Here is a 26,950-nt window from a genome sequence, read left to right as displayed (position 1 = left end):
TGTAAGTTCTTCCTCAGCTGCAGCCTTTTCCTGCAGCCCCAAGGTCCTGGGGAGAGTTTGAAAACCACTGGAATAAACTATCCAACACATTATTAGAATGAAGAACTGGAGGTGTATCTTTAGTACAGGAAAGTACTAAATTTGACTAAGTTCATTAGTAGCCTAAAATATTTTCACAGTAAGGAAAGTCAGCCACTCAGGAGTAACATTTTCCATGTTTCAGCAGAGCCTGTATATTCATTAGGAAATTAAAGAATACAACCTTCACAAGAACAGCAGCCATGTCTAATTGTGCTCATATTTATCTCCAGCACCCAGCACATTGCCTAGTACATAGTAGAAGCTCAAGGAGCGTGTTTGAATGAATAAATATGTGATACAGCATCATACTAAGAGATCTCAATGCTAGAGAAAATTGATGTGATGGTAAGCTTTCCTAGGGAAGGCCTATATCAAAGCTGAAATGTAATATAACATGATATAAGTCTTCTTGGAAAACCTTATACTCTACAAACTTCTGCACTATAGGTAGCAGGGCTTGTGGGAAAAATAGCAGAGGGCAGCACAGGTAAAGCTCATGCAAGTTTGTTACTAAAGAACTATCAAAAGCAATAAACGCTACTTTAGGAGATAGCTGATGGTTGCTCAGGGAGGCTGGTGGCTGCTTCAAGGAATATTAAAAATGCAAAAAGAAAAAACCCAACACACCCAACAACAACAAAAAACAAACAACACCAAAACAATAGAGTACCATCATGGGCTGAGACAGTGCCCATACCGGCACGGGGTGGGGTGCCTGCCATGACATTTGACTGCTACTGTTACTATGCAAAACTGATTTGTGGAGGAAAATGTTATTTCAATGATCATTATTAAGACACTGTACACCAAAAACATTTTCCCGAAGTGGATTTAATTAATATTTCATCTGGATCAAATCCATTTACTGAAGCAAAAAAAGACTACATGGGTTATTGAAAGTATAATCAAACTTTAAATACTTACTGTTTGATCTGTCAGAGGAGGAAGAACAATTTGTTTTTCTATTTTGTTGAGAACTAACTTCCACAGCTCTTTCAAAACTCGCTTCAGAACAGTTTTCTCACAGATTTTTGCTGAGAGACTTAATCTGAAGTAAAGTAACACATACAATCACTTACAAATCTCCTATCCAGCTATCATCTTCTTTTATTGATCAGAGGTTCACATTTTTCAATATTGAGGTGAAAGTACCTGAAGAGGCCTTTATGGTTTTTAAATGCTAAATTTCAAATGAAAAAATACATGTATCAAAAATGTATTTCATCAGACTCTACATTAGATAATTCACTGATTGGTAGAAAATGAATTTGGACTATTTCTTCCCTTACGTCGTTTCCTAAATTGACACCAAGGTTCCCAAAGTACAGGACTTGCACCCTCGTTCCCGAATTGTGTTCAGGACACGCTCCATGTTCACGGTTCAGGACAAACACCGAGAAGATACATTTTCATCGCTCCCTGGCATTGAACCAGCATAATAAGATGGCAAAGATGCATATAATTTCACTCAAGAGGCCATGTTTACCGACATTTATTGATTACTTTTTCAGTTTTATTGATGTATAATTGACATATAACACTGTGTAAGTTTCAGGTGTACAACATGATGATTTGATAAATGTATATACTTGAAATGATGACCCCAACAAGTTTAGTTAACATCCATCGCCTCACATGGTTATAATTGTTTTCTAGTGGTGAGAACTTTTACAATCTACTCTCCTCGCAATTCCCAGATGTACAACACAGTGTCATTAACTGCGGTCACCATGCTGTCCATTACATCCCCGGGACTGATTTACCTTGCAACTGGAAGTTTGTACCTTTTCACCCCCTTCACTCACTCCCTCACTTCCCCATTCCCCACCTCTGGCAGCCACCAGAGTTGTTGTCTGTTTCTCCGAGTTCAGTTTCTTTTTTTTTTTTTAAAGATTCCATATCTACCAACTTTAATAGGTTTAAGGTATCAGTTACAAGTTATTCTTTTATTGGTGAGATAATGATGGTGACATCCTCTAGCATATGTAACAACTTAGTGTAGTAACCTCTTCTGCAGATAATTGTAATCTACTAGTACATACATACATTTTAGAAATCAAAGACAGGCTCAGAGAGGTCAGGGAACTTGTCCAAAGAGTGAAGCTAGCGAGTAAGGGCTGAGCGGCAAAGTGAGGCCCTCTTTCTCTAAATGCACATGTTGTCCCACGTGCCATGTTGTCCTTGGTAAATGTGTTTGTGTGTGAAGGCCCAGGAGTACATGAAGACACACTGCTGCAGAAATATTCACCGCATGTAACAAAATGTGGCAGTGAACTCTGAGACTTTACTAAGAGCTAACCACACCTGTTTCACAGATGGCCAAAGGTGGGTCGTACATCTCACCAAAGCTTCTTTGACTCTGTATGGTGCTGTTAAGTACTCCATATACTTTTGGACTCAGAAATTATAACCTAGGTTCTGGTTCTGAGAGAGACAGAACTGACTGTTTTAAATGTATTATTAATATTCATATAATAAAATTAATAATTAACATTTAAAGGCATGTGACATGTGAGAGGAAAAGGGAGAAATTTCCAAAATACACTTTTCACATAGAGTATTTCTCCTAACACTATAGTATGTGAATAGTTAATATATAAAAACATTAGAACTACCTCCCCTGGATGAAGGGAGAGCTAGAGATCCCTGAGGCATACCCCTGGAACTCTGTGGCCCCAGTAGTTTAGAAACCATTGTTTAAGGGTTACATTTCTATCCTGCCAGGGGCTGTTCATTATCTGGACATGGGGTAGAAGCCAGCAGATGTGTCAGGGCAGAACAACAGAATTTCTCTACCCTCAGAGAAATTCCTAGGATGATGTGAGGCACTGCCAAATCTGCGAATGTGTAATTTCCATTTTCAAAGGGTCTGAGTTTGAGAATTGATGTTGTTTTTCTGGGCAACTCATGTACTTGGAGAGCTAACTAATTCTGCTTAGTCTGTAACTGAATGAATGGGTATAAAATCATTGTCATGTCTGCAGCTTTGCGTGGAATTTCTGCCAGCTGGAAGTTTACAGCTCATTTTACAGAGTGGTGAGGTCGGTCGTGGTGGAGAAAATGAAACGTAAAGAAGTTAGACGTCTGACTGAGAGAGGCTGCATGAAGACAAAGAGAGCCTGCATGTTTATAATATAATACAATTTCTAAAGAGACTTTCTCAAAGCTCCCTTGAAGACTTTCAGCCCACTATTGTTAATTTTAAATAACAGGGAAAAAAAAGGGGGGGTATATAGCAACTGCTTCCTTAATTTAGTCAGAGATAATCAACTTGATAATGCAAGCTGAAAAGCATGTATTAGAAATCTGAGCTATCTAGCTTCACTGATCACAGAACTGATTAACCAGAAAATTTTTAAATGTCCTGTGTACTAGCTGGCCAAGATTTTTATGATAACTTATCCAGCTTTTCTCTTCACCACTGGAAATGTGTCTGTCCCTCATTTCCCTGTGTCCAAACCCACTCCGCCTTTAAAAACCCAACCCGAATCAAATTTATACTGATTGTCTGAACAGAAGATCATTACTTTATACTTGATTGTGTTTATTTATATTCCTTTCTTATTTTTATTTGCTAAACTTGAGAACAGAATTAACATATGACTTAAAAATCTCCCATTAACAAGTGGTTTTATGGATATGCCTTCTGAAATTAGCTCTGGGAATTTCTGCAACTAGTCATGACTCATATAATAACACTTTCCAAAATTTTTAAATCTCTTTCACAAATTTTAAAAGCTCATAGATGTTTTTCTATCTTTATACACTGTCTCCACCAAGAATTGGAATAAATTATATGTATGATGATAAAATAACATATCATTCTAAGTAGAAAATTGAAACTGAATAAAATAAGAATCTAAATATACTAAAAAGAAGGGTCCACCAATTTATATATTAGTCTCATTTTATAGGTGGTGGAGTGATTGAAGGTCCCTCAGCTACTAGCTGACAGTATCAGGATACCTGAAAACTTTCTGTATGTTCCACAACTTTTGGTTAAAGTATATACAAAAGTACATAGTTGTGCCAAAGATAAATGACATATCTATATACTGCTGGTTAGAATTCTGAAAACAGAAGGCATTCCAGTAAGAGTTTTAAGGGAATCAGAATTGCTTTGTTCTGCTTTCCATTCACCATCCCATTCACGACCAAATGGTAGTGTGCTCATGGGATTTAATCCTGTGTTGTCCAAAGAAGAGAGCCATACAATAAGATGAAAATTTTAGGAGTTTTATAAAAAACTAGATGGTAAGAGTAAAAGTCTACAGTAAGAAACTAAAGAAATGAGAAGTCTTTCTTCCTGTCTTTTTCCCCTTTCCTTCCTACTCTCCTTCCTCGCTTCTTCTCTTCTTTCTGCTACCTCTTTCTTCTACACCCACTGGCCTGCCTCCCTCCTGCTAAAACATCTAGTTACCCAATCACCTACCTTGTAGATATTTCCTCACAGAGAACAGAGAAGAAGACTTAATCTGTCTACCAAATATTGACATTAAAGTGATGAGAAGACCAGATTTACTTATGCAGTAAGATTATAAGCAAAGGGAAATGGAATTAAAATGGAAGTTGTAAATATATAGAAGAGGTTTCCCTAGTTTTTTCTTTGTGTAACTTATCTTTAAAGTATTGCAACTGTCTTATTTATTTTGGTCCCTTTGGTATTAATTAATTTGCTGCAAAAATATTAATGAAGTAACATATGTAAATTGCCAGATGTAACACTGGTCCCTTGGCAGGCATTCAAAATTATTATTATTTTTTGCTTTCTCTTCTACTTTCAATTCTGATTTCAAGTATCATTGTTTAAGAAGTCATGTTTCTTGTTGCTTTAGATCGATGGTTCCCAAATTTGGACACATTAAAACAAAGGAGCCTTGACCCTACTCTAAACTTATGAAATTAGAACTTCGAAGAATATGGACTGAACAGAAACATTAAAAAAAAAACAGGCAAGCAAACAAACGAACACCTTTTTGGTTAAGAACACTGTCTTAGTTGGCCATAAAGGCCTCCATTTCCACCCACTCCTACCAACTAGTCTGTAATCTCTATGGAGGTGGTGACTTTGCTTCTCTTTTTCATTACTACCTAATGTCTAACGGGGTGTCCAACCTTTTGGAATCTCTGGGGCACAGTGGAAGAAGAAGAGTCGTCTTGTGCCACACATTAAGTACATCGCAATACGTAATCACAAAAAAATCTCATAATGTGTTAAGTAACTTTACAATTTTGTGTTGGGCCACACTGACAGCCATCCTGGGCTGCATGCGGCTCACGGGCTGCAGTTTGGACACCCCTGGTGGAATAAGATTTGGTACAGATGGGCACTCAAGCCTCTGAGCTGAATTAATTCTAGTCACACTTGTGCTATTCTCTTTCTCAGTAGGTTTCTGATACAAAATCAGATATCCTGGACTCAATTCAGTCTTTTTTTTTTTTTTTAATGTCCAATAGGTTACAAAACAATATGTTATCTGAGGAGCATGAAATCATAAAGCTCTTTCCCCTCAGCGTACCTCTTTAGTTAGCAATACTTATTTCCTTTCCATTATTCATTTTCTGTAGGAAGTCATCACTGCTTTTTTGCCATCTAATGGACTAAAAGTGTTTTTGCTTTTTAATAAATTAATATATTTCTATAGAAAAATTTTAAAGCTGTCTTACATAGAAGAAAACAATTTCCTCCTTAAACCCATATCAGTAAAAATTTATGGCAATAAATAAAAAGAAAACTAGGTAGAAAACTTACGTTTTGTCCAAGAAGTCCATGAGAGGCCTTAATACAATCTCTGCATCCATTGCCGCACTGTTCTTATTTGATGCAGTATTTCCATTTGCTCTCATTTGATTTAGTTCAGAACCCATCTGCTTTATACACTCTTCAATGATGAGCTGGAAACTAAAAATAAGGAATATAAATACTGGAATAAAAGCATTTATACTTTTCTTTGCTCATTTAAAAAAAAAATTCAACCCACAAAGTTTGGTCTGTTTTGATTGGTATGAATTCCCCTGCTCATTAGTTTTCAAACATAATTGTTCAGCTAGAAAAATTTTTGTTGCAGTGATATCTTGGAGTTCATACGTACAGCAAAGAAAAGTAACACTTTTCATGTTGAATTAACTTAAGTGGGGGTCCATTTGGCCCCTATCTCTCACAGTATTAACTGAGGTGTTCCTCTGAGAATTGCTTGGGAAAATGACTGTTTTTTGAAGATACTTGCTGTCTGGGTACACATTCTTCACTTGACTTTTGGGACTCCATTCCTTCTTGTCTTTCCTAACCTCACTGGCTGTTACTTCCTAATTACCTGACCTTCAACCACTGGAGGTGGGTTGTCAGACTTAGCAAATAAATAGTCAGGATGCCAAGGTAATTGGAATTTCATATAGTGAATATGTTTTAGTATAAGTATGCCCCATGCAATATTTTGGATTACCTGAAATTCAAATTTAATTGGGCATAGTCTGTATTTCATCTGGCAACCCTACACTGTAATCTTCTAGGCTCAATTCTTGGACCAGTCCATTTTTCCATGAAAAGTCATTTTCTTGGCGATCAAAACTAGTCTCACAGCTTCATGCCATCAGTATACTGGTAATTCCCAAATATATATCTGCAGACATAACCTCTAATCTGAAATACAGTCTGTGTTTATTAAACTGCATATATAATGTTTTCACTTAGAAGTCTAAATTTGAGCAAAAAAGAAAAAAGAGAGAAAGAACTCATGGAAAGGGACAGCAATGTGTGGTGACTGTAGGTTGGAAGGGGGGTGGGTAGAGGTGGAAGAGGGTATGGGGGATAAATGGAAAAATACAATAACAAATAATGTAAAAAATAAAAATAAATTAAAAAAAGAAATCCAACTCATCGGCAAATCTTCATAAAGTATCCTGTATCTGAGAATCCATTACTACTTCCACATAGCTACTATACACCAATCCATCATTATTACATTTGAACTTGTGTAATAATTTCCTAAATTGTCCCGGTGTTCACCCTCTACAGATATCCTGTTAAAATAGAAGCCAGATCATGTTCCTCTCTTGCTAAAACTCTTCTGTGGCTTCCAGATCCACTTAGAACAAAACCTACAATGTATATTATGACTTGAAGCCAAACATAATCTGGCCATGGAAACCTCTCTGATCTCATCTTTTGAGACTCTTCTCTCTGTTTCATTGCAGTCCAGCCACAAAGGCTTATCCAGGGTTCTTAGACATCGCCAAGGACACTCGTATCTCGTGCTTCCTCTTCTATAGAATATCTCATGGGTCTTTTGGCTTCTCATTTATTTCAGGCACATGCCAAATATCATATTCTTAGAGAAGTCTTATTTTTTTAAAAAAAGTTATTTATTTTTAGAGAGAAGGGAAGAGAAGGAGAAAGAGAGGGAGAAAAACATCAATCAGTTGCCTCTCACATACACCCTAATCAGGGACCAAACCTGCTACCCAGGCATGTGCCCTGACTGAGAATTGAACCAGTGACCTTTTGCTTTGTGGGCTGATGTCCAACCAACTGAGACACACCACTCAGGGCTAGGGAAGTCTTCTTGAACTTAATGTGAAATGACATTTCTATTACTCTCCATTCCCTTATAATTCTCTTTTTTTCTTAACTGTACTCTGTTATTTGACACACTGCATATTTTTAATTTATTTGTTTATTGTTAGTTGCTCCACCTAGAATGTAAGCTCAATAAGGGCAGGGGCTTTTTTTTTCCAGGGCTAGATATGAACACTATGGAATAAAACATCACTTCTGGCACAAAGAATCTGCTCAAGAAGTAATATGAATATGTCATTGGACCCTCTCTTTACACTCACCCTTACTGCCTCACCACTCTAAGAATTTAAAGTCTAAGAATCTAAGTCTGTGAAGAGTAATTCTTAGTATTATTTTTTGACTCTTTATATCCCTAATACCAGTTTTGGTGGTTCTTGAAAAAGGAGCAGCAAATGAGAGATTTAAATAGTGGGACTCAGCATTACCATGATTCCTCTGTCATGTCTGTTACCTTCACATTTTGAACAATATGAGAAATTATAATACATGTGCAGGCAGGCAAGAAAAAAAACATTTAGGAGAACATGGATAAATATAAGCTTGGGAAATGTCTGCATCACAGGAACAGTAATGATTAGAAGGAAAGAGTTCATGTTAGCATAGCAATCAGGTCAGTCCCATTCCTCCTCTCCCTCACGCAAAATGATCATGGAGTTCATACTATTTGAGAAGTATCCAAATGAGCCAATTCCTCAATTTTGTACAGATGTTTAGGAAATTTCACTGTATAATGCTTCTGTTATTGAACAGAAAGAATGTAAATATTTATCAATACATGCATGCATTTTACAAATATTTAATAAATACTTACATGTGCCAGTCTAAGTTACTAAGTGCTGAAGATACATCAATGAACAGATAAAATTTGTTTTTGTGGCACATGAGAAATTTTATTTTAGAATTTACACTATGGAAATATTTTAGTTAGCCTGATATCAAATATTTCATTTTTCTAATTTTTGGGTTTGCTACCTAATATTGAAAATCTTTGATAGATTTTAAATGATTTCTACTTGGGTTTTTTCTTGCCTCTGCACATTTCATAGCAGGTTTATAAATACTGGTCCATAATTTTGAGCATATAATAAAGGCTTGATTCTACATCTACCATCATGTTGACCATCTTCCATCTTTGGCTCCTGACTTCTCTTTGACTTTTTTACTGTTGACATTTTTGCCCCTCTGGACTTGGCAATTGTATTTGTTTCTTTGATCCTTGGATATCAGCCTGCCCCTATGGAAGTGGTTCATTTTTGGCTCTCTGTATATTTATCTAATTCAATGGACCACCCTCTTTCAGGTTCAGGTCCAAAGCAATCAAATGCGTGACCATTTAGCTTTTACCTGGCTGGACTTGCCTTTGGACTTTTATCAGGTTAGTGGCTGTTGGAGAGGTGGATGGAATGGTGAAGAAGGTGACAAAGAGTATGGTGGCATGTTTATTTAGTGAGGGTAAAGGTGGAAGCTATTCGGGGCAATGGAAAAAGAAGGTAAATAAATGCGGGACATTTTGAACTATTGATTTACCACTGGGTCATCCGTGATCCTGCTGAGTGTAGTGATGATCGCCTTTGAAATAGCTACTTGCCTTTGCACTGATTCCCAGATCAGTAGGGGACAGACTGAGCAGAGAGCATGATACATTCCTAAAATGTGTAAATAGGTTTCTACAACAGACCCATATGGTCACCCCCACCAGAAACAAGCTCTGTGGGTGAGATTGGGCACATGGAAGAAGGGCTAACTGAGTATGAGAGAGAATGGCATTCTATCTGGCATTAGTCCAGGGTGAACTAACACTGGCATTTCATTTTAAAATCTTTTGTCTTTATTAATTTTTAGTAAATTCACCTGAAAATCTTTTTTTCTACCCATTTATTTGGTTGAAAAAGTCTTTACAAAACAGCTTGAATTATTACCAGTTAGTAATAACAGACTCTGTAAGCACCCTGGAGCCAAACACTCAGTTTATAAAAGAATTCCTATAAAATGTTCATGAATTCTTTGTTTGCTTAATCCAGTCAGCTGTGGGTACCAAATATATCATTCAAAATGTAGTAATTTCACACCAAAAAAACTGCAAAATATACGTGTAAGCAAAATCTAAGTGGTACAAGTTGTGCCGATCTCTAGGGTAGCACTGATGTGGTATTACCGAACCTCCATTCCCAGGGGGGTACTCTGAGACCCTCTCAGAAACCCAGGAAACCAGGCTTCAGATGTGTGGTTTGGCTCCCCTAGTTTTACTGTAAAATCATTCCACTAGGTACACACAGTACAACAGACTTATTTGATTGTGGGTTTTAATAACACCAGTTGAAATGGAGTTGGGCAATTAATTATGCACTTAATTTTGAAACTCTAGACCACTAATTTAGACTCTAAGATTCACACTAAAATTATCCAGTTTGACTTCACAACGTGATCTCACTGATCATTCTGGGCTTCCCACTCACCCTGTGCGTGTGTTGTAGACCTGGCTACTAGTGTGGGAAATAGAACCATAGCAGCAAGGATAGAAGAGTTATTCTTTTTGTAAGGAAAGCATGACAGGTCAGTTATTTATTCCAGTATTCTAGCCCTAATTAAGCAAAGTATTAGATTCTTTCTTATATTTCTTCATTAAGAAGCAGATACTGGGTAATCAGGAGTTTCAATATCTAGGTTAAAATAGCTGGCTTCATATGAATGAATACTTCAAGTGGCCTAAGGACACCACTCCTATAACTGAAGTTTGCTTCAATTTTTTCAAATCATAATTCACATTTTAGCCTTTATACCTGAATATTCCCTCTATCAAACAAAATGAAACAGCTCAAAACAAAATAAAAAGTACCTGCTCATAAAGATGACTTGGATATATTACAGAAAGTAATTTAAATATACTTTTTCTATTTATATTCTAGTTTATATTATGTTTAGTTATCGTACTTCAGACAAAGTTCCAAATGTTCCTTGTTATTCCCGACCACTTTTTTTTCCCCTTTAGCTTTGCTAAATAATCTCTATTTTTGCCTTCCTAGCTGAAGGCAACAGTCTTTCTGCTAACCATGTATTAATTCACAACTGGAATAAAGAGATGTAAGCCTAAGATAGCTAACTAAAGGCACCATCCTTGGTGTCACCCTAAGTCAGAGCCAGTGAGCCCCTAAATGTCTTGGACAATGTCTCTTTAACTCCAGGTAAACAAACTTTAAATTCCTTATTAACATCTAGGTCAAGTAAGCAGGATCATCCAGGCCAGCTAACAACACAAAGAAGAATGCAGAGCCACTACCCTAAGCTCAGTAGAACAAGGCTGCACCTCACTCAGCATCTGAATGGTGAAGGTGGGCTCCACAGAGACCACGAACATACCCCTAATCCTGATGAGCAGTCCAAGAATGGGATTTTTCTTTGCCTCATTTCTATGTTTGAGTGACAATATGATGCTTTTAGTGTCTTTACATTTTAATCTCTGATTTTAAAGCAGCATAATGAATCCATAAGTGTTTATTAAGTAATGCACCTTTCCAAGACCCAATAATAAATGATGAGTGGAGTTCAGAGAGCCCTGGCTATAAGAGTAAATTTTAGGATCATTTGAAAAGTGAATGTACAGTTTAAAATAGTAAGTTAACATTTATTGAGCTAACATTTAAACCAAATTCTGTATGAAATTAATTAACCTCTTCAAAGATGTATTTGCTTTCCTATCTATTTTCACATTTCATGATGAGGTGATGGCTTTTTTCCCTAGAGGACCAAAATGAATTTTATAGAGGATGAACTTCTTCCTCTTTAGAACAACATCATAGACGAGCAGTTAACTTTTTAAAAACAGAGAAAATATAAATATGCCAGTAATTTCCCACAGAGTAGTTTTATTAAGATTTCTAAGCCTCTAAACCTAGAGCTCTGACTTAATTCAATTATGTGTTGAAGTTCACTTGATATGGAAGCACAACCACATTGATATGTATGGCATGAATGCCACTCATACTTCTTTTGTTTAAAAGATTTTTTAAATGTATTTTTCAACAGAGGGAAAAAGAGGGAGAAAGAGAGGGGAACATCAGTGTGTGGTTGCCTCTCACATGCCCCCTACAGGGGACCTGCCCTGCAACCCAGGTATGTGCCCCAACTGGGAATCAACTGGTGACCCTTTGGTTCGCAGGCCAGCACTCAGTCAACTTAGCCACACCAGTCAAGGCTGCAGATCATAATTCTTATGTATGTAAAGGTTTTCTTCCTTCTCCCTCCCTCTCTCCATTCTTTCAACAGCTAATTGGTAAAACTCTAAACACCAGAATTGCAAATAGGAATGAGATATGTTTTCTGTCCTTATGAAGCAAAGTGAGGGAATTAAGCAATGAAGCCACCAGTTCAGTGTTGTAAGTGCCACCCTACTGAAGGATATACAGAGTTCTGGGGAGACATCACTACAAGATCACTGGGTAGTGGAAACTTTCCAGAGGAAATGATACTTAGATTAAATCTTGAAGTTAAATGGATTCAGCCAGTTAGAGGAGAAAGACAGCATTGAAGGCATAATTATTATTAACTGAATCCTAAAGCACTTGGTAATAACTACTTTGGCCACTTACCTTTCACCGTAAGTGATGCTGAGCTCATCTAGAACCCCATTGAGTTTTACCTGGAGTTCTTTTAGAATATTACTAGCTTCAGGATCTAGCTGCAGAGAGAGCATAAACAATGTTACTTTGGAGTTCTGAAAAAGCACATTTTTTCTCTTGCAAGTATTTGGCTTGATATAAGGCAATGTTAAATAATACAACACTTGTATATTTTTTCTTTCCTTTTTTATCTTTGAAAATGTTAAGAAAAATTTAAGCAAAAATGTTAGCAAAAAATTTAAGAAAAATGTTAGCAAAAATTTAAGAAATGCTAAATAAATCAGAGGAGTTTTACATTTGAAAAAAGTTTTATATATGATCAAGATACATAGCATGCGTACAAATAAGAGCTGGAGAGCAAGGCCTTCATTGGTTATAGCAATGGGATGCGAGGCATAACAACATGACTTCATAATTTAGAAAAACGAGCAATACCTTACTTAAATGTATGTGTTGCTTCAAAATACATTTTTATCTTTAATATCTCTGGAAATGAATAGGCCCATTAAAAACTTAAGAATGGTGTAAATTAATTTTTAAGTACTGCATGTGTCTCACTCAAAGGTGTTTTCATATTTTTTCAAGTATAAAAATTAAATGTAATAGGAAAAAGATTATACAACCTCTCCAATGTTTCTCTGAAAGCGATAGGCCTGACTTCTGTTTTGGGGTATCAATTTACAACTGAGTGTGCAAAATTCAAAGTTTTACACTTATTTATTTTTTAAAGTTTCTCTTTTAATATTTAAGTATTTGTAGCTTGGAGCTAAGCTATTGAACAAATTTGGGGGGTTAAAGAAAAAATAATTAAATAAAAATAGCTTTTTAAGTGCTTGTTCTTATAGTGCAAACTTTAAAAGCTAACTTTTTTTAAATTTGGTTTTAGTCCTTAAAATCATGTTAATATTATAAAATGTTACACTATAAATAAACACAAATAAACATCGATCTATCAACTTGGCAGAATATCTTTGTTATTAGAGATCAACACAACTTTTGCCAGCATTTAGAAAATTTTATCCTATTTGTTAGTTATGTCTTTGCAAATGAGTTGTAAATAGAATGCTAATAGAAATTCATGTAAAGAGAAATCTAGATTAGTCTCTGACATACAAACCAATTTTCTTTTGAGTCTTTAGAAATTCAGTTTCCTACTATTAGTACCTATAGTTCTTATAGAGGCTGGTCTACTATTGAAAAGAAGAGAATGGGATAAAGACAACTTTGGGGAATTGAACAAATTAAAGGAGGACTTACAACAATGGAAACTAAGAAGGACACCAAATAGCCATGGGACCCAATGGCAGCTTAAACTCCTGGAGCCAGCCCAGGAACAAAAAGTAGTATACACGGATCCTGTAATCCTCCAAGAGCATTTCCTAACATTAAATAACTATTGAGGGGGAGTTTTAGCTATATACTTTGGTTGCTGGGTAGCTTTAGGTTGTATTGATGTGACTGAAAACATTGGAATAGAAATAAAAAATTGCATTTGATATTTGATACTTTATTGATTATATAAAACTAATCCTTGATGTCCATTTTTTCTGCTTCTCTCTTAGAGCCAAAATGATTCACCTGGAGTCTGTATCTTTTTCCTTTCTCATCAGGTAGACTCATAGCTCTTACCTACAGACACATAGGCCCCCATAACAGATGTAGACTTTTCTAGGAGTAGGAATATTAACATATCCTTGAGCTCATACTTTTTGAGAGTTCCATTCAACAAGTAGTTGCGAGGTAGTGATTTAGCAAGACGATTGCACACTACCTATTTAAAAAGACCTCACACTAAAGTGCATCTAAGCATAATGAATCTAATAAGTCATAACTTCTACCAAAAAATCATATGTGGATTGTCTGACCCAGTCCTAGGGAACCGTGTAAGCTGAATACTGTTTAATATCTTTTGATGTTGTCCTAAGACCAATTTTAACCTGATTTAATTTGGATGGAAATGTTGCAGAATAAGGAATGCGAGAAAAGCCCTTCCATCTTGTTGTCTTCAGGTTCCAAACACCTTGGGTGATAGCTCCCCACCCACACATTTGCCACCTTCAAGGAAATGGCTCAGACAGTAGGGTTCTCTTCAGGAAATGGGGTTGTTTCTCATTTAAATTCTGTATTTTGTTTTCATATTAGTTTTATATATACATCAAGGTAGTTTGTTCATCTGTTGAGATAATGACTTCAAAATCATACAACAAGGGTTAGATAGATCGGTTGGGTAAAATTATGCTCATTTCCCAGAAGTTATTTTAGTCCACCTTAGGCATTTCATGAATGGAGATTTTTTATCAAATAATTGGCTGTTACTTGGAAATCTGAAACTGTCAAACTTTAGCAATTTTAATCAGTAGACAGTTTTCATTTCCTGGTAGAAGTATGGCTTTCGGTGTAGATGCAAACAGAATGCTTGTAACCAGCTTTAACAGGATACCTGCTGCATCACGGCTATCTTCCCCTGCGTCTACTTTTCCACTTTGATGACCTCAAGCTCAACATATCCGAGAGTCATCTCATTATCTATAACTTATCTTTATCTGCCTATCTTTAACTTATTTCTCTTCTTATTGTCTCTGATTTGATTGATAGCATACAATTGTTTAAGGCAGAATTGTGAAAGTCATATTTTATTTCTCTTTCTCTTCCTCCTTTCACATTCACTTAGATACCTAGCACAATTGGTAGTGTCTCTGAAGTGTTTTCTCCCTCTGTCCTACCCTCTTCATTTTCCTTTCTAGGGTATTTCTTATTCAGATTATATTGCAGTCATCTCTGGGTTGTGTCCTCGTTCCTGTTTTCCCTCTTCTATTTCATCCTTACTGCTCCTAGAGTTTTAATAAAGCCCAAATCTCATCATGGCACCTGCTGACCTGACTAGTGGCTTTTAACCAGGAAACTACTTCAAGCAATTTTGTAGAAACTTATCTGAGCTCTTGCTATTTCTTTTGTTTTGAAAAGATCACTTCTGTTTAACGCTTCTATTTGGTCAAAAATTTATTCATTCTGAAATGCCTGGCTCAACTTAAAATATGTGATTGAGAAATTGGTAAAAATTCCCTGTGAATCCAGCAGGAAGTTAACTTTCTTTGAAATGCCCTACATCACTTTGTAGATCTGTGGTGTTCAGCATGGATCATGTGGTACGCTGCCAGAAATAAGGTAATACATGTTTCTCTCTACTGCAAGCAAACATGCTCCAGCTCTACCAAAGTTACCCTGTATTTTTGTTTCTTTTCTTTTCTTTTTTTTTTTATTCTTTGAAGAGAGACCCTCCCAAAGAACTTAGAGTTAGACTTTGGCATTTTCCTTATGCTATTCAGATTTGAATGAACTGTTACAGTAGAGGTATCAGTTCTATAAATTCATGCTTCGAACTTCTTGCTTTCAGTAGTTGAAAAACATCACTAGCTGTCTCTCATCCTAATTAAGGAGACAGTATGCAGTAATTCCAACTGTCATTGTGCTTCAAATCAACCAAATGCCTTGAGATATAAGTCCAAATTGTTAACTCTAATAGAAGAGATGGGTAGGAGAAAAGAAACCAGGCTGTATCTGCATACCGCCAAAATAAAAGCCAGCACTTCAAACACTTAGTCTTCCTTGTTATCCACGGCCATGAAACTAAAATAACTGTCATTCAGCCTAAGAATATCTCACCTTTGAGTTTTATTTATACAATGAAAGGCTAAAGGTTTAAGTTTATTCTTTAAATGACTACAGGATAAGAAGTAACAACTAGGACTTTCCTTTGAACTTTATTTTTAAATTTAGAAAGTGTTAGGAGTCCTTCCCCCACAAACCTTACCTCTTTAATTGTTCTGACTTCCCATTAACCAGCTTGGAGTTCTTTGAGGGTTGGGTCTACATTTTAGAAATTGTTGCATCTCTAGTGCCTAGTAAAACTTACAGTTCATAAATGTGTGTTGAATGAACTAATAAATTCTGTCTTCATGTTTCATGTGCTCAAACCTCTGTTTTTCATGAGACAGTCGCAAGGGGACGAGATGCTTAAAGTGGTCCTGACAGAACAGGGAGTCAGCTTTTAAATATCTTTTTCAACGGGTGCTAAATGGAATATCTGCTCTAATTGTTGTTCTACAAGGTCTTACTCTTTGTAAGCTCCTTGAGGCTAGTGCATTTGTTTTTAAATCTTTTTATTTCTTATCTCAACTCCTGCCCCACTCCCAATAAATACAGTAAATATAAGTAGGTAACAATAAACACTTCCATTAAATACTAAGAACTTGGCAAATTGTTTTAGGAGACATTTGAGAACTAAAAGGAAGACATAATGCAACTAGTTAAAATTGTCTATTTTATTATGTAGTGACATCTAAGACATACTTTACTAATTTTATTTTGTAATTGCTATAACATAGATAAAAGCAGAAGATTGATTCTCATTAATGTATTCACTAGGGAATTACAATCTCTATTTACATTAAGGAGAAGAGGTGAGACAGATCAGAAGCCCTTATCAGACACCTGAGCTAAAGCTTAGCCTCTTTACAACAACGCCACCACTTTCAATAAGATTAAGTATAAAATGTAAGCATCGCACATGCTTAAAAAATGCTGGATATTTGTTTATGACTACAAATTGGCCATCTGTATTTTTAGAATGTTACATTTTTTAACCCAAATATTTGCCTGCACTATTGCACACTGTATCAAAGTGCATTCAAACAACTGAATCCCGGGTGTTTTCAAGATTCATTCGAAGCATATTAAATAGGGCAGTCAGGATAAGACTAAGAGGTGTTCTAAGCCATTTCCTAAGTACCTGGTTGCCGTTCGAAAAGCAAAGAGCAGTAATTCTCAAAATGGGGTCCCCTGACCAGTAGCATCAGCATCCCTGGAAATTTGTTAAAATGCAAACCATCAGGCCCCATGCCAGACCTGCTGAATCAAATACTCTGGGGATGGAATTCTGCAGTGTGTGTTTTAATAAACTCTGCAGGTAGTTCTGATGTAAGCTGAAGTTCAAGAACTACTGACAGGGGGTATTATTTCCTTTAAAGGCATGATCTTCAATCCCCTATCGCCCAGCAAATATTAAGCTGAGAGGACAGTGCTACGTAAAATAAGACTGAAGTTAATTTGTGTCTTCTCTGGTCAGGTGTTGCTTTAGCTAAAGACTGAGTCCATATGGCCAAATATTTTATGATGAATTTCAGTCAGCTACATGCATAAGCTTTTGGGCAACCAGATGCAGTTTCTAACCAACACATCAAGTTCATCATTAAAAAAATATAGAAAGATATACATCTCTGAAACAAAAAATAATTAAGTTGCTATCATTAAAATACACGCATTTTTAGAATAGGTGGGGTTTTGTTACAGATTCCTTGGTCCTGTTCAGGAAAGATTCCCACAATGAGATGAGAAAAAAGATTCAATCTTTTCTGAAACATACCAATCAAAATAACATTATTGTTGTACCTAATTGGCCTTCTTTGTGGTCAGCAGAATGAGAGAATTTAGCTAAGCAAACAAACCCCCCTACTTCCCGTAAATGTCTTAATAATGGCTCAATTCTAGATTTAAATTGTTGTCAATAGGTTAGCAGGCCTAAGGCTAAGTATGGATTCTACCATCAAGAAGATTGCACCAGCAAAATACTGTGAAGGAATAATGCATCTTCTGCTTACACAGCACAGTTATAACTCTTCTAAATCAATTGCTACGAGTTCTGTAGAGTTTAATAACGAATATATTATGACTTCCTGAAACTAAGTTTTGGACTATATGATGTTCTTTTTCATGTACTTGTACAAATTAGATTGCAGGTCAAGGAAATACAACTAAGCTCTTTGTATGGGCTGTAACAGTATATATTTATGAAAAAATGAACACAGACTAGGTATTTATTTGCACTTGATAAGTACTGAAGTTACACTCATCAAATAATGAAGCTATTACAACAGTAGAAACCAAAATGTATCTGTTTTACTTTTGAGCTATTTGAGCTTTTATAGGATAATAACACAATCATTCACCAATAAATAAAAATGATTACCTAGCATCCTGATAATGTTTGTATTGTTATTACATGATAAAGGGACAGGTAATACAGTTTGGGGATTGTGGTATAAACAATGTAACTTCTACCCCAAGTCAGTCCATATTATGGGTTGCCTACTTTATCTGTTTTAGTATAGCAATTCCCCAAACTTGTATGCACATAAAAATCACCTGAGATGCTTTTTGAAAAAAAGACTCTGGGCCTCATTGTTACAGGTTACTTTTGCTTCAGGGTTTATGTGACATTTAAAAAATAATTCTGTAAAGTAATCAGAGAGTTGTTATGCCAAAACATGCTATTAATTTGTAGGCAGGGAAATGTGTTGGAAAGTCACCATTGGAGAAGAAATTTAGTGGTTAGCTTTTTTCTCTCTTTTTTTTTCTTTCTAAATAGGGCATTTGAAACAACGTGTCAACATGGCTGCAGGACACCGCTTGCAGGAGCTCACGTGACTGCTTCTGGAGCCACAGTCAACAGCATCAGCCCAAGATCGTCATCCTGATAGGCAATGTTGTCACTGTGGACTCCATACAGAGAGTAACTCTTTCCACCCCACAAAGGGTTTTAAACATTCTGCCTGTTTGCACAGGGAGGAGATTCATCCTGCAAAGAAAGAGCAGCTGCCCCAGCTGTGCTTGGTTAGAGCAGCTGAGAGCTGCAGCATCGTGCAGCCAGTCCTGCAAGCGGCCAGCACTGCGCAGATAGTATGGGAGGCAAGCAACACTGCTGTTAGAAGCCAACTAATTAACACATGACATTGAAAACTATTTTGAACAAGTATGCAAGCAATCATGTGCTAATTAGCTTTTTGTAGAAAGAAGTACACATCCTAGCACAGATGGTAGGGGACAAAAATAAGAAGAAACTTCTAAAAGAAGAATAAGATCTAGGTTGCAAAGTTTCTCTTAGTCAAGGTTTTATAACCAGTTCCACTGTGAGGAGAAACTGGGAATTAGCACTAGAACACACTGTGTTACCCTGAAGGGCTTAAATAAGCCCTTCATAAGTGCTACATGTACTTTTCATATCAAAGGGTGAATTCCGTCATTCTCAATAAAATCCTTTATTTCATCTTTATCAAAGCCCTGAGTTTCGGAACCCACTTAGATACTGCAGTTTATAGATGACTGCATTGGAGGGGCTCTGCCTATTAGTTTGGGTTCTGGTGCCTAGAGGAGGCTAGGCATAGCAATGGGCAATTCTAACGTACTTCTGTGTTCATAATAAAGCTTATTTCTGTCTGGGAGGCTGCACGTTACACTCGGACTTGGGTTCAGGTCTTGCTTCCTCCTGACATTTTATCAACCCTGTGCAATGCTGACTGGGTCTGCTGACAGCTTTTTCTTAGCAGCAAATGACAAGAGATAAAAAATGGAAAAGAATGAGAAAAAAGAAACTGTGCGTGGACTGGAGAATATAGAAGATGGTGAAGAAAAAGAAAGAAGAGATGAAAAATATTTAAATGTTGGAAAGAAAGAAGCTAGGGTCCATGCTATCCCTCTAACAAAGCATATTCTTAGAAGCTAGACATTCATTTATTTAACTGAATTTTTCCTTTAAATTATGTATGAGGAGTTTAGTACTTGACATTGCCCAAATTATGAAAGGAGAAGGCACCAAGCTTAGTATTTGTACCTTTAATATTTTCTCTAGTAAGAAGGGTTTTGTGATGTAGCCATAGATTTGCAACTACATTTATAAGGTGAAACTTGCACAATTCAAGCTGGAGATTTTATCTGAAACAAGCAATCCATTTTTGGTTGGTGAACAAGCCACCCCACCTCACTTTTCTGGTTAGTGAGTGGCTTGGCCCACACAGTTGTTTTTCAAGTACAAGTATGATTTGTCTGGTTAATATGCAGCTTAACAATATGTCACTCACATTAGAGTTCAACCACAAAGAGTAATAAAATAGTCGTAGTAGCATTAGGAGAAATTTCTGGAAATATGGCATTTTAAATATAACTTCATTTGTAAGTGACCTGTGGTCTTTAACATTCACTAAAAGGAGATAGAATTTCTCAGAAAAAATCAGTAATTTCTTCACTGCTTTTCAAATAGTAGGTGGAGTTAAAGTCGGAATATAAAACGTTACTAAAATTACAAAGGGAATCCCTACTTATGGTTCCCAATTGCTTGTGCTCCTCTAATTCAGCAATGAGATCGATGCCCTCAAACTGTGCGAAGCCAGTAGCACACTTTGGGGAGCAGAGGTTTATTTCATACAAACCAGACTGAGTCTGCAGCGGCAGGAAGCGCAATGCACCCGAGTTTGATTTTGAAGCACCCTCAGACGTATGTCCAAGTGCTTCTCCTCTGCCGGATGCTAAACAGCAAGCTTATTTTTTAAAAGAGTGAAGCTCAAGTGGGACAAAAAAGACATTGGGGGTGGGAGAAATGTAGAAATGTCTCTTTGGAAGGGACAACCTCCCATGCCAAGAGGCCCAATCTTAAAAGAAGCATTTCGGGCCTTACAAATTTAGAATTAAAATAGATCTCTACTTTGAAATTGAATCTAGTTTTGTGTATCTCTCATACACTTACCACAATAAGGAACGATATAAATAAAATCTTAACCAGAAATATCCCCACATTCTAACCACCCTTGGGATATTTTGACAGAGGGGGTGGTGGTGGTGGGAGGAAGCCAGCAGCGAGACTCCCTCTTGGCACCATCTCCAGCCCTCATTGCCCACATGCTCATTGGTTTGTGAAAGGAAAGACTGCGGCAGCAAGAAGAGGCAGGGGCACAGCTCGTGTTCCACTGTCTGCCTGATTCGAGCACGCAAATGAGAGTAAGTAGGAAGTGCCATGGTCTTCAGGCTTAGGGGGTGGATCAGCCGGGTAAAGGGTAAGGTGCTTACTATATCACAAACCTCATAAAAGAATCTCTCTCCTTCCTTCTTCTGCTCATGGGGTTGCAAGTCAAAGATGTTGGACAAAGACAGGACACGTTACGACAGCACACAACACATTTCTAAAAGAGACTCTTAGATGTGAACAATAAACCACCAATACATCAAAAGCACCAGCGCCACAAAACACATTTTAGAATGAACATTGACATCAGGTTGACAGGCCACAACACAGCGAAAAAGCCTGTGCTTTGTGGAACTTTACAGGTCACTGGCATGTGTATTTAATTGTGTATGTGTAGGACTATACCTATGTATACATGCTATACACACACACACTCATTACAAAAGGCTATTGACTGTCTTCCTCCTCCCATTCACACTGCTAATATAGTCACTAACGTATTCTGTTGTAGACATAATAATCACCTAGTTATTGATGGAGTTTTAGATTATTGTCTTTTCTGTTCTTTCGCTAAACCATGTAAAATTTGATTATGAATCTTTAAGTAGCAAAGAGATACGCTGCTAATGATCTCTAAGTAGGTATTTGGCAAATGCAGCTATAAAAATATACTCACCTCTTTTCCTCCCATGGATTCAAACATTTTTTCCAACTGGACCCGCAATTGTTGAATATTGTTCATCAGTATGCAGGGCTTTAGATAAAGCAAATAAAAAGTAAGTAATGTGAGAATGCTTTATACACTAATCATTGAATGAGTTTACCTTAAATGTAAGAGTATACAACTATCACTGAAGTCCTACAATATTTGGCAAATAATTCTGTTACTTTAAGATTGTGCTTTTAAACACTTAAATGGAAGGGAGAAATATAATGGGCACTTTAAAGTATGAAATTTGGTAATACAGTCAGACAATAAAGCATTGAAGACCTACAACTAAAGTGTCTTTTATCCTTAATGTCAGGGCATTTTATACTTAGAGATTAACCAAATTCTGTTTTTAAAAATTTATTTTAAGAAAAATGGATTAGTTTAAAATTTTCTTTTATTTCACTTTAAAAAAAAAACACCATCTGAATTTTAAAAATTAAAAAAAAAATAAAACAAAACACCACCAACAAAAAACCTTAAATGGATTCCCTTTGGCTACAAAGTCCACATATTGGTATTCAAGGCCCTTCATTACCTGGCTGTAAAGTATGTTTCCTTCTCATCTCTGTTGACTGCAGTGCGGTTATCTCCAACTCTCTGCAATTTATGCCCCACAAAACACCTGCACTTTCCAGATGCTGGAACTTGGCTTAGCATGCAGCCTCTTCACTTAGTCTCTTTGCCTAATTGAATCATACCCATCATTTAAGTTATAGCCTTCTCTTTCTTAGATTGTATCCTTTGGTCACTTAACATTTGTTTTAATTTACTTTACATTTGAGTTGCTTTTCACTCATAAGCTGGCCTTAAATGTACTGCATGTGCTGCTGTGTCTTTTCCTGCTTTTTTTTTTCCACACAGAGTATTGCGCAGAGCCTTACACTTGCTTACAACATGTTTCTTAACTTGTTGTTGCCGAGAAGGCCGAAATAAAACAGTAACATCAAGATGCAAAGCTTTGAGACAGGACTAGATATGACCTTTGAATAGTAGGAATTAGTTTATAATTGGAAAAGAGAATTCAGAATAGTTCTAGAGTAATTTCATATTTGCTGCATACTGATTCCCAAAAGCCAGTAGATCAAGGGAAAGAAAGGAAAATGGATATGTCTTCCAAGTTGCTGGGAAATAAGCCAATAATGAATCAGAGAGAGGCATGCAAAGGATTTATAGGACACCAGAGAGGTGTTAGCTCTCTTAAGTGGAAAGATTTTATTATTGCTTTAACCACAATACTGACCTTTGAAAACTTTCTACTTTACTCTCAAGTGACCACATCCTAACTTCGATTTATGAAAACAATTTTAAGCTTCTATTCTGTTCCCTTGATTACAATCACATAAATATTTGATTTTTGAACACAGATACCTATCTTCCATCGATGCCGTGCAGTGAGCTGAACCGCATATACCACTAGTGATTCTGATCTCCCACCGTGAGTGAGAGACACTTGGTTTAGGCTTAGTCCTTTCGGTAGCATGTGTGGTCATACTTTCAGGGATGTCAGCATCCTGACCAAAAGTCAACAAACTGAGACAATAGACTTTTTTTACACTAAGGAGTGAGGTTATTGAGATTTTTATTTTCATTGCAGAGGGTGAAGATTTGGCTTGGATTTGGGAAATCCCACCAGGGAGAAAATGAAGATCAAAGAAAGACCATTGTTTTTAACGAGAAGCATGGAGACTACAGGGGAGAAACTTTCATCAGTCTGCTCCCCATGTGTCTAAGTTAGTGGCGTAGGCTCTTCTATGATTATTTGATGTGAACCTTCAAACTTATTATTATTATTTTTGGCATATATAACAGTACTCTAGTACCAGTTTTATAAATAAAAATTCAACCTCCAAGCCGTTTTCATATGATCATTTCTGACAGAAAAGAGCTACTAAGAAACAAAATGAACATGTGCTCAGGCTCACCGGGCATGGATTCTAGCAACCAGGGTAGGGTGACAGAGAGAAAAAGAGATGCGATTATCCAGAGGGAGATGAAAATAAATATGAGACTTTCCTCTTGGATTCAGGTTTCCCTGACCTTGAAATATTCAAATGTCAATTTTATTGAAACAATTTATTAAATTGCTACTAAGAACTTAATTACTCAAATCTACCTTAAACCAAATCATGAAACAACTTTTATTTTAAAACATCTCCATAGCAAAAGGAAAAAACAAAAACAAAGAGCAAAAAATACATCCCGTAGTAAAGGGAACATTAACGTCATCTGGAAGTATCATTTGTTGATAATTTTAGTAAGATAAAATAACCTGTGTTTGAAGTCATGTTGTAATCTTTTTATTGGCATAGTTTGGGTTTTCCTCTGAAAATATCATAATGCATTGCATTTTATCTAAATCTGGAACAAAGGAATTTAAGACACAATGACTACGAAAGTTAGTTTTGTTCAGACTATGGCTATTTCTATGTGATTGAAGTAAGGTTTTAAGTTGAAAAAGATTTTCAAAAGGATTCAAAATCAAGTAATTCTGACATAGATAATGTTGCTTTGCTATATTTTGGAATGTGGGAAAAATGGATTGAAAAACTTCTAACTCATTTCCAATTTAAAATGTCACAGTGGAGAAAAAAATTATTCTGCCACATACATTTTATATACCTGCTGTCTTTTTCATTCTGACCCCTGAAAAAGCCAATGTTCTGGTCATCTCTTAAAAGGTGTCTCTCCTTAAGGTATCTAGATCAATTTGCAGATACCATACACACACACACACACTGAGAAAGGAAAAAATAATAAACTGCAATGTTCTTGATATTGAAAGACATCTGTAACAATAGTTATATGTAAACACAAAATGTATCAAAGTACTTCTTTAATATGTCTCAACTGAAAGCATAAACTAAGCAGCTAATTGATATTCTTTCATGGAAAAGCTAAAGTAATAATTGGCATTTGAGTGGGACTTTCAGATTGATCAAGACACCAGTAACTAAGGGGGAAAAAAAGCATTGAGGGAAAGAAGAAGTTAAGTTCCTGTGCTGTAATATTTGCAAGGTTGTTTTTTACTTCTTTATAAAACTTTGATTTTGAAAATTATAAAATACACAGGAAAAAACCAGAAAATAATGCAATAAACATTGATATATTTTTCTCAGTTTTTTAAAAAATAAAATATACTCTGGAATGTTAACACATAAAGTGGAAGCCTGCAGGAGCCTTTTAAAAGTAACTTTTCCTTCTGAATGACAGGAATTAGCCTTGGTAATTCATAGACACCTTTCAAAGTCTTCAATTTGGCTATCCTAATAAAATCAGAATTTTTTCTGAAATTATCTGGTGCTGTTTTGATTTTCAGCATGTTACTTTTCAAATGTATTATCCTTTAATTTAAAAATATGTGCTTTCAATAAATAAATACTCTTTCTTGCCCATTAGAGTATTTATAATCAATGGCAATTAGAGATAGCTGCTAAGATATCTGAGTTTTAATAACATTCCTGGACAGCATATTAACTGAAAAGAAAAAAGAATCTTATGGGACCTTCAAGAACAATTACAACTGACTCACCTTAGTCAACAAGCGGTCAAGGAATTTTCAGAGAGAAGACTAGAAGCCCTTTTAAAGAATTCTCTTTTAGACCTGCCTGATAGTACTGATTTTTTTGAAGGGGGGAAATGGTTTTCCTCTTTAAAACAATTGTACTGTTACTTTAAATATTTTTTCAGTGCTGATTTTTTATTCCCATAATGCTACCAACATTTTCTCCTAATATTACATGTACTGAATAAAAAATATTTCATCTTCCACCACAGAAAACACATTATATTCCAAATCACTTTAGTTTATCTTGCTTCTGTTTATGCCTTTTATTAAGCTGCAATATTGGTTTGGTTTATATAAACATTCTCAATCATCCCCCAAATAAAAAGCTAAATTAATAATTCAGAGTGGAAATCAGCATCATTCCTTACATTAACCATCCTCAATATATTTGAAAACTGAAAGAATAAATTATAGTCATTTTAGTAGTGGTATAAAACTAAACTGGTTGGTGTCAACACTGAGTTTTTTTTTTTTTTTTTTTTTTTTTTTATTGTTATGCAATTACAGTTGTATGCCTTTTCTCCCCATCCCTCTACCCCACCCCAGGTGAACCCACCTCCCTCCCCCCTCTCCACCCTCCCCCTTGGTTTTGTCCATGTGTCCTTTATAGTAGTTCCTGTAATACCCTCTTCCCACTATCCCCGCCCCCACCCCCCACCCCCCGCCCTGGCTATTGTTAGATTGTTCTTAACTTCAATGTCTCTGGTTATATTTTGTTTGCTTTTTTCTTCTATTGCTTATGTTCCAGTTAAAGGTGAGATCATATGGTACTTGTCCCTCACTTCCTGGCTTATTTCACTTAGCATAATGCTCTCCAGTTTCATCCATGCTGTTGCAAAGGGTATAAGCTCCTTCTTTCTCTCTGCTGCGTAGAATTCCATTGTGTAAATATACCATAGTTTTTGGATCCACTCGTTTGCTGATGGGCACTTCGGTTGCTTCCAGTACTTGGCTATTGTAAATTGTGCTGCTATGAACATTGGGGTGCACAGATTCTTTTGGATTGGTGTTTCAGTGTTCTTAGGGTATAATCCCAGCAGCGGAATTACTGGGTCAAAGGGCAGTTCCATTTTTAGTTTTCTGAGGAAATTCCATATTGTTTTCCACAGTGGCCTCACCAGTCTGCATTCCCACCAACAGTGCACAAGGGTTCCCTTTTCTCCACATCCTCTCCAACATTTGTTTGTGGATTTGTTTATGTTGGCCATTCTGACTGGTGTGAGATGATACCTCATTGTGGTTTTAATTTGCATCTCTCTGATGGCTAGTGATGCTGAGCATCTTTTCATATGTCTCTGGGCCCTCTGTATGTCTTCCTTGGAGAAGTGTCTGTTCAAGTCCTTTGCCCATTTTTTAATTGGGTTGTTTGTCTTCCTGGAGTGGAGTCGAGTGAGTTCTTTATATATTTTGGAGATCAGGCCCTTGTCTGAGGTATCGTTGGCAAATATGTTTTCCCATACTGTTGGTACTCTTTGTAATTTGGTGCTGTTTTCTTTAGCCATGCAGAAGCTTTTTATTTTGATGAGGTCCCATTTGTTTATTCTTTCCTTTATGTCCCTTGCTTTAGGGGATGTGTCTGTGAGGATGTTGCTGCGTGGAATGTCTGAGA

General features: G+C 36.4%; 1 protein-coding gene across 4 annotated transcripts in view; it reads right to left on the bottom strand.

The window, feature by feature from the left end:
- Nucleotides 1-26,950, bottom strand: part of UNC13C (unc-13 homolog C) — a 543,682-nt gene that overhangs the window by 76,746 nt on the left and 439,986 nt on the right. For 3 of the 4 annotated variants that reach the window (XM_053928749.1, XM_053928748.1, XM_053928750.1), the window contains 5 exons: nt 21,741-21,818; nt 21,181-21,210; nt 12,244-12,332; nt 5,834-5,983; nt 1,006-1,129 (listed from right to left, as the gene is read on the bottom strand). In XM_053928749.1, coding sequence (XP_053784724.1) covers nt 1,006-1,129; nt 5,834-5,983; nt 12,244-12,332; nt 21,181-21,210; nt 21,741-21,818 — 471 coding nt within the window. The remainder of the gene's footprint in view (nt 1-1,005; nt 1,130-5,833; nt 5,984-12,243; nt 12,333-21,180; nt 21,211-21,740; nt 21,819-26,950) is intronic. The other variant, XM_053928751.1, reaches the window with a different exon arrangement.

This window comes from Desmodus rotundus, chromosome 7 (assembly GCF_022682495.2).
Source record: "Desmodus rotundus isolate HL8 chromosome 7, HLdesRot8A.1, whole genome shotgun sequence".
Classification (NCBI taxonomy): domain Eukaryota; kingdom Metazoa; phylum Chordata; class Mammalia; order Chiroptera; family Phyllostomidae; genus Desmodus; species Desmodus rotundus.
This window is presented reverse-complemented; position numbering and strand designations above follow the sequence as displayed.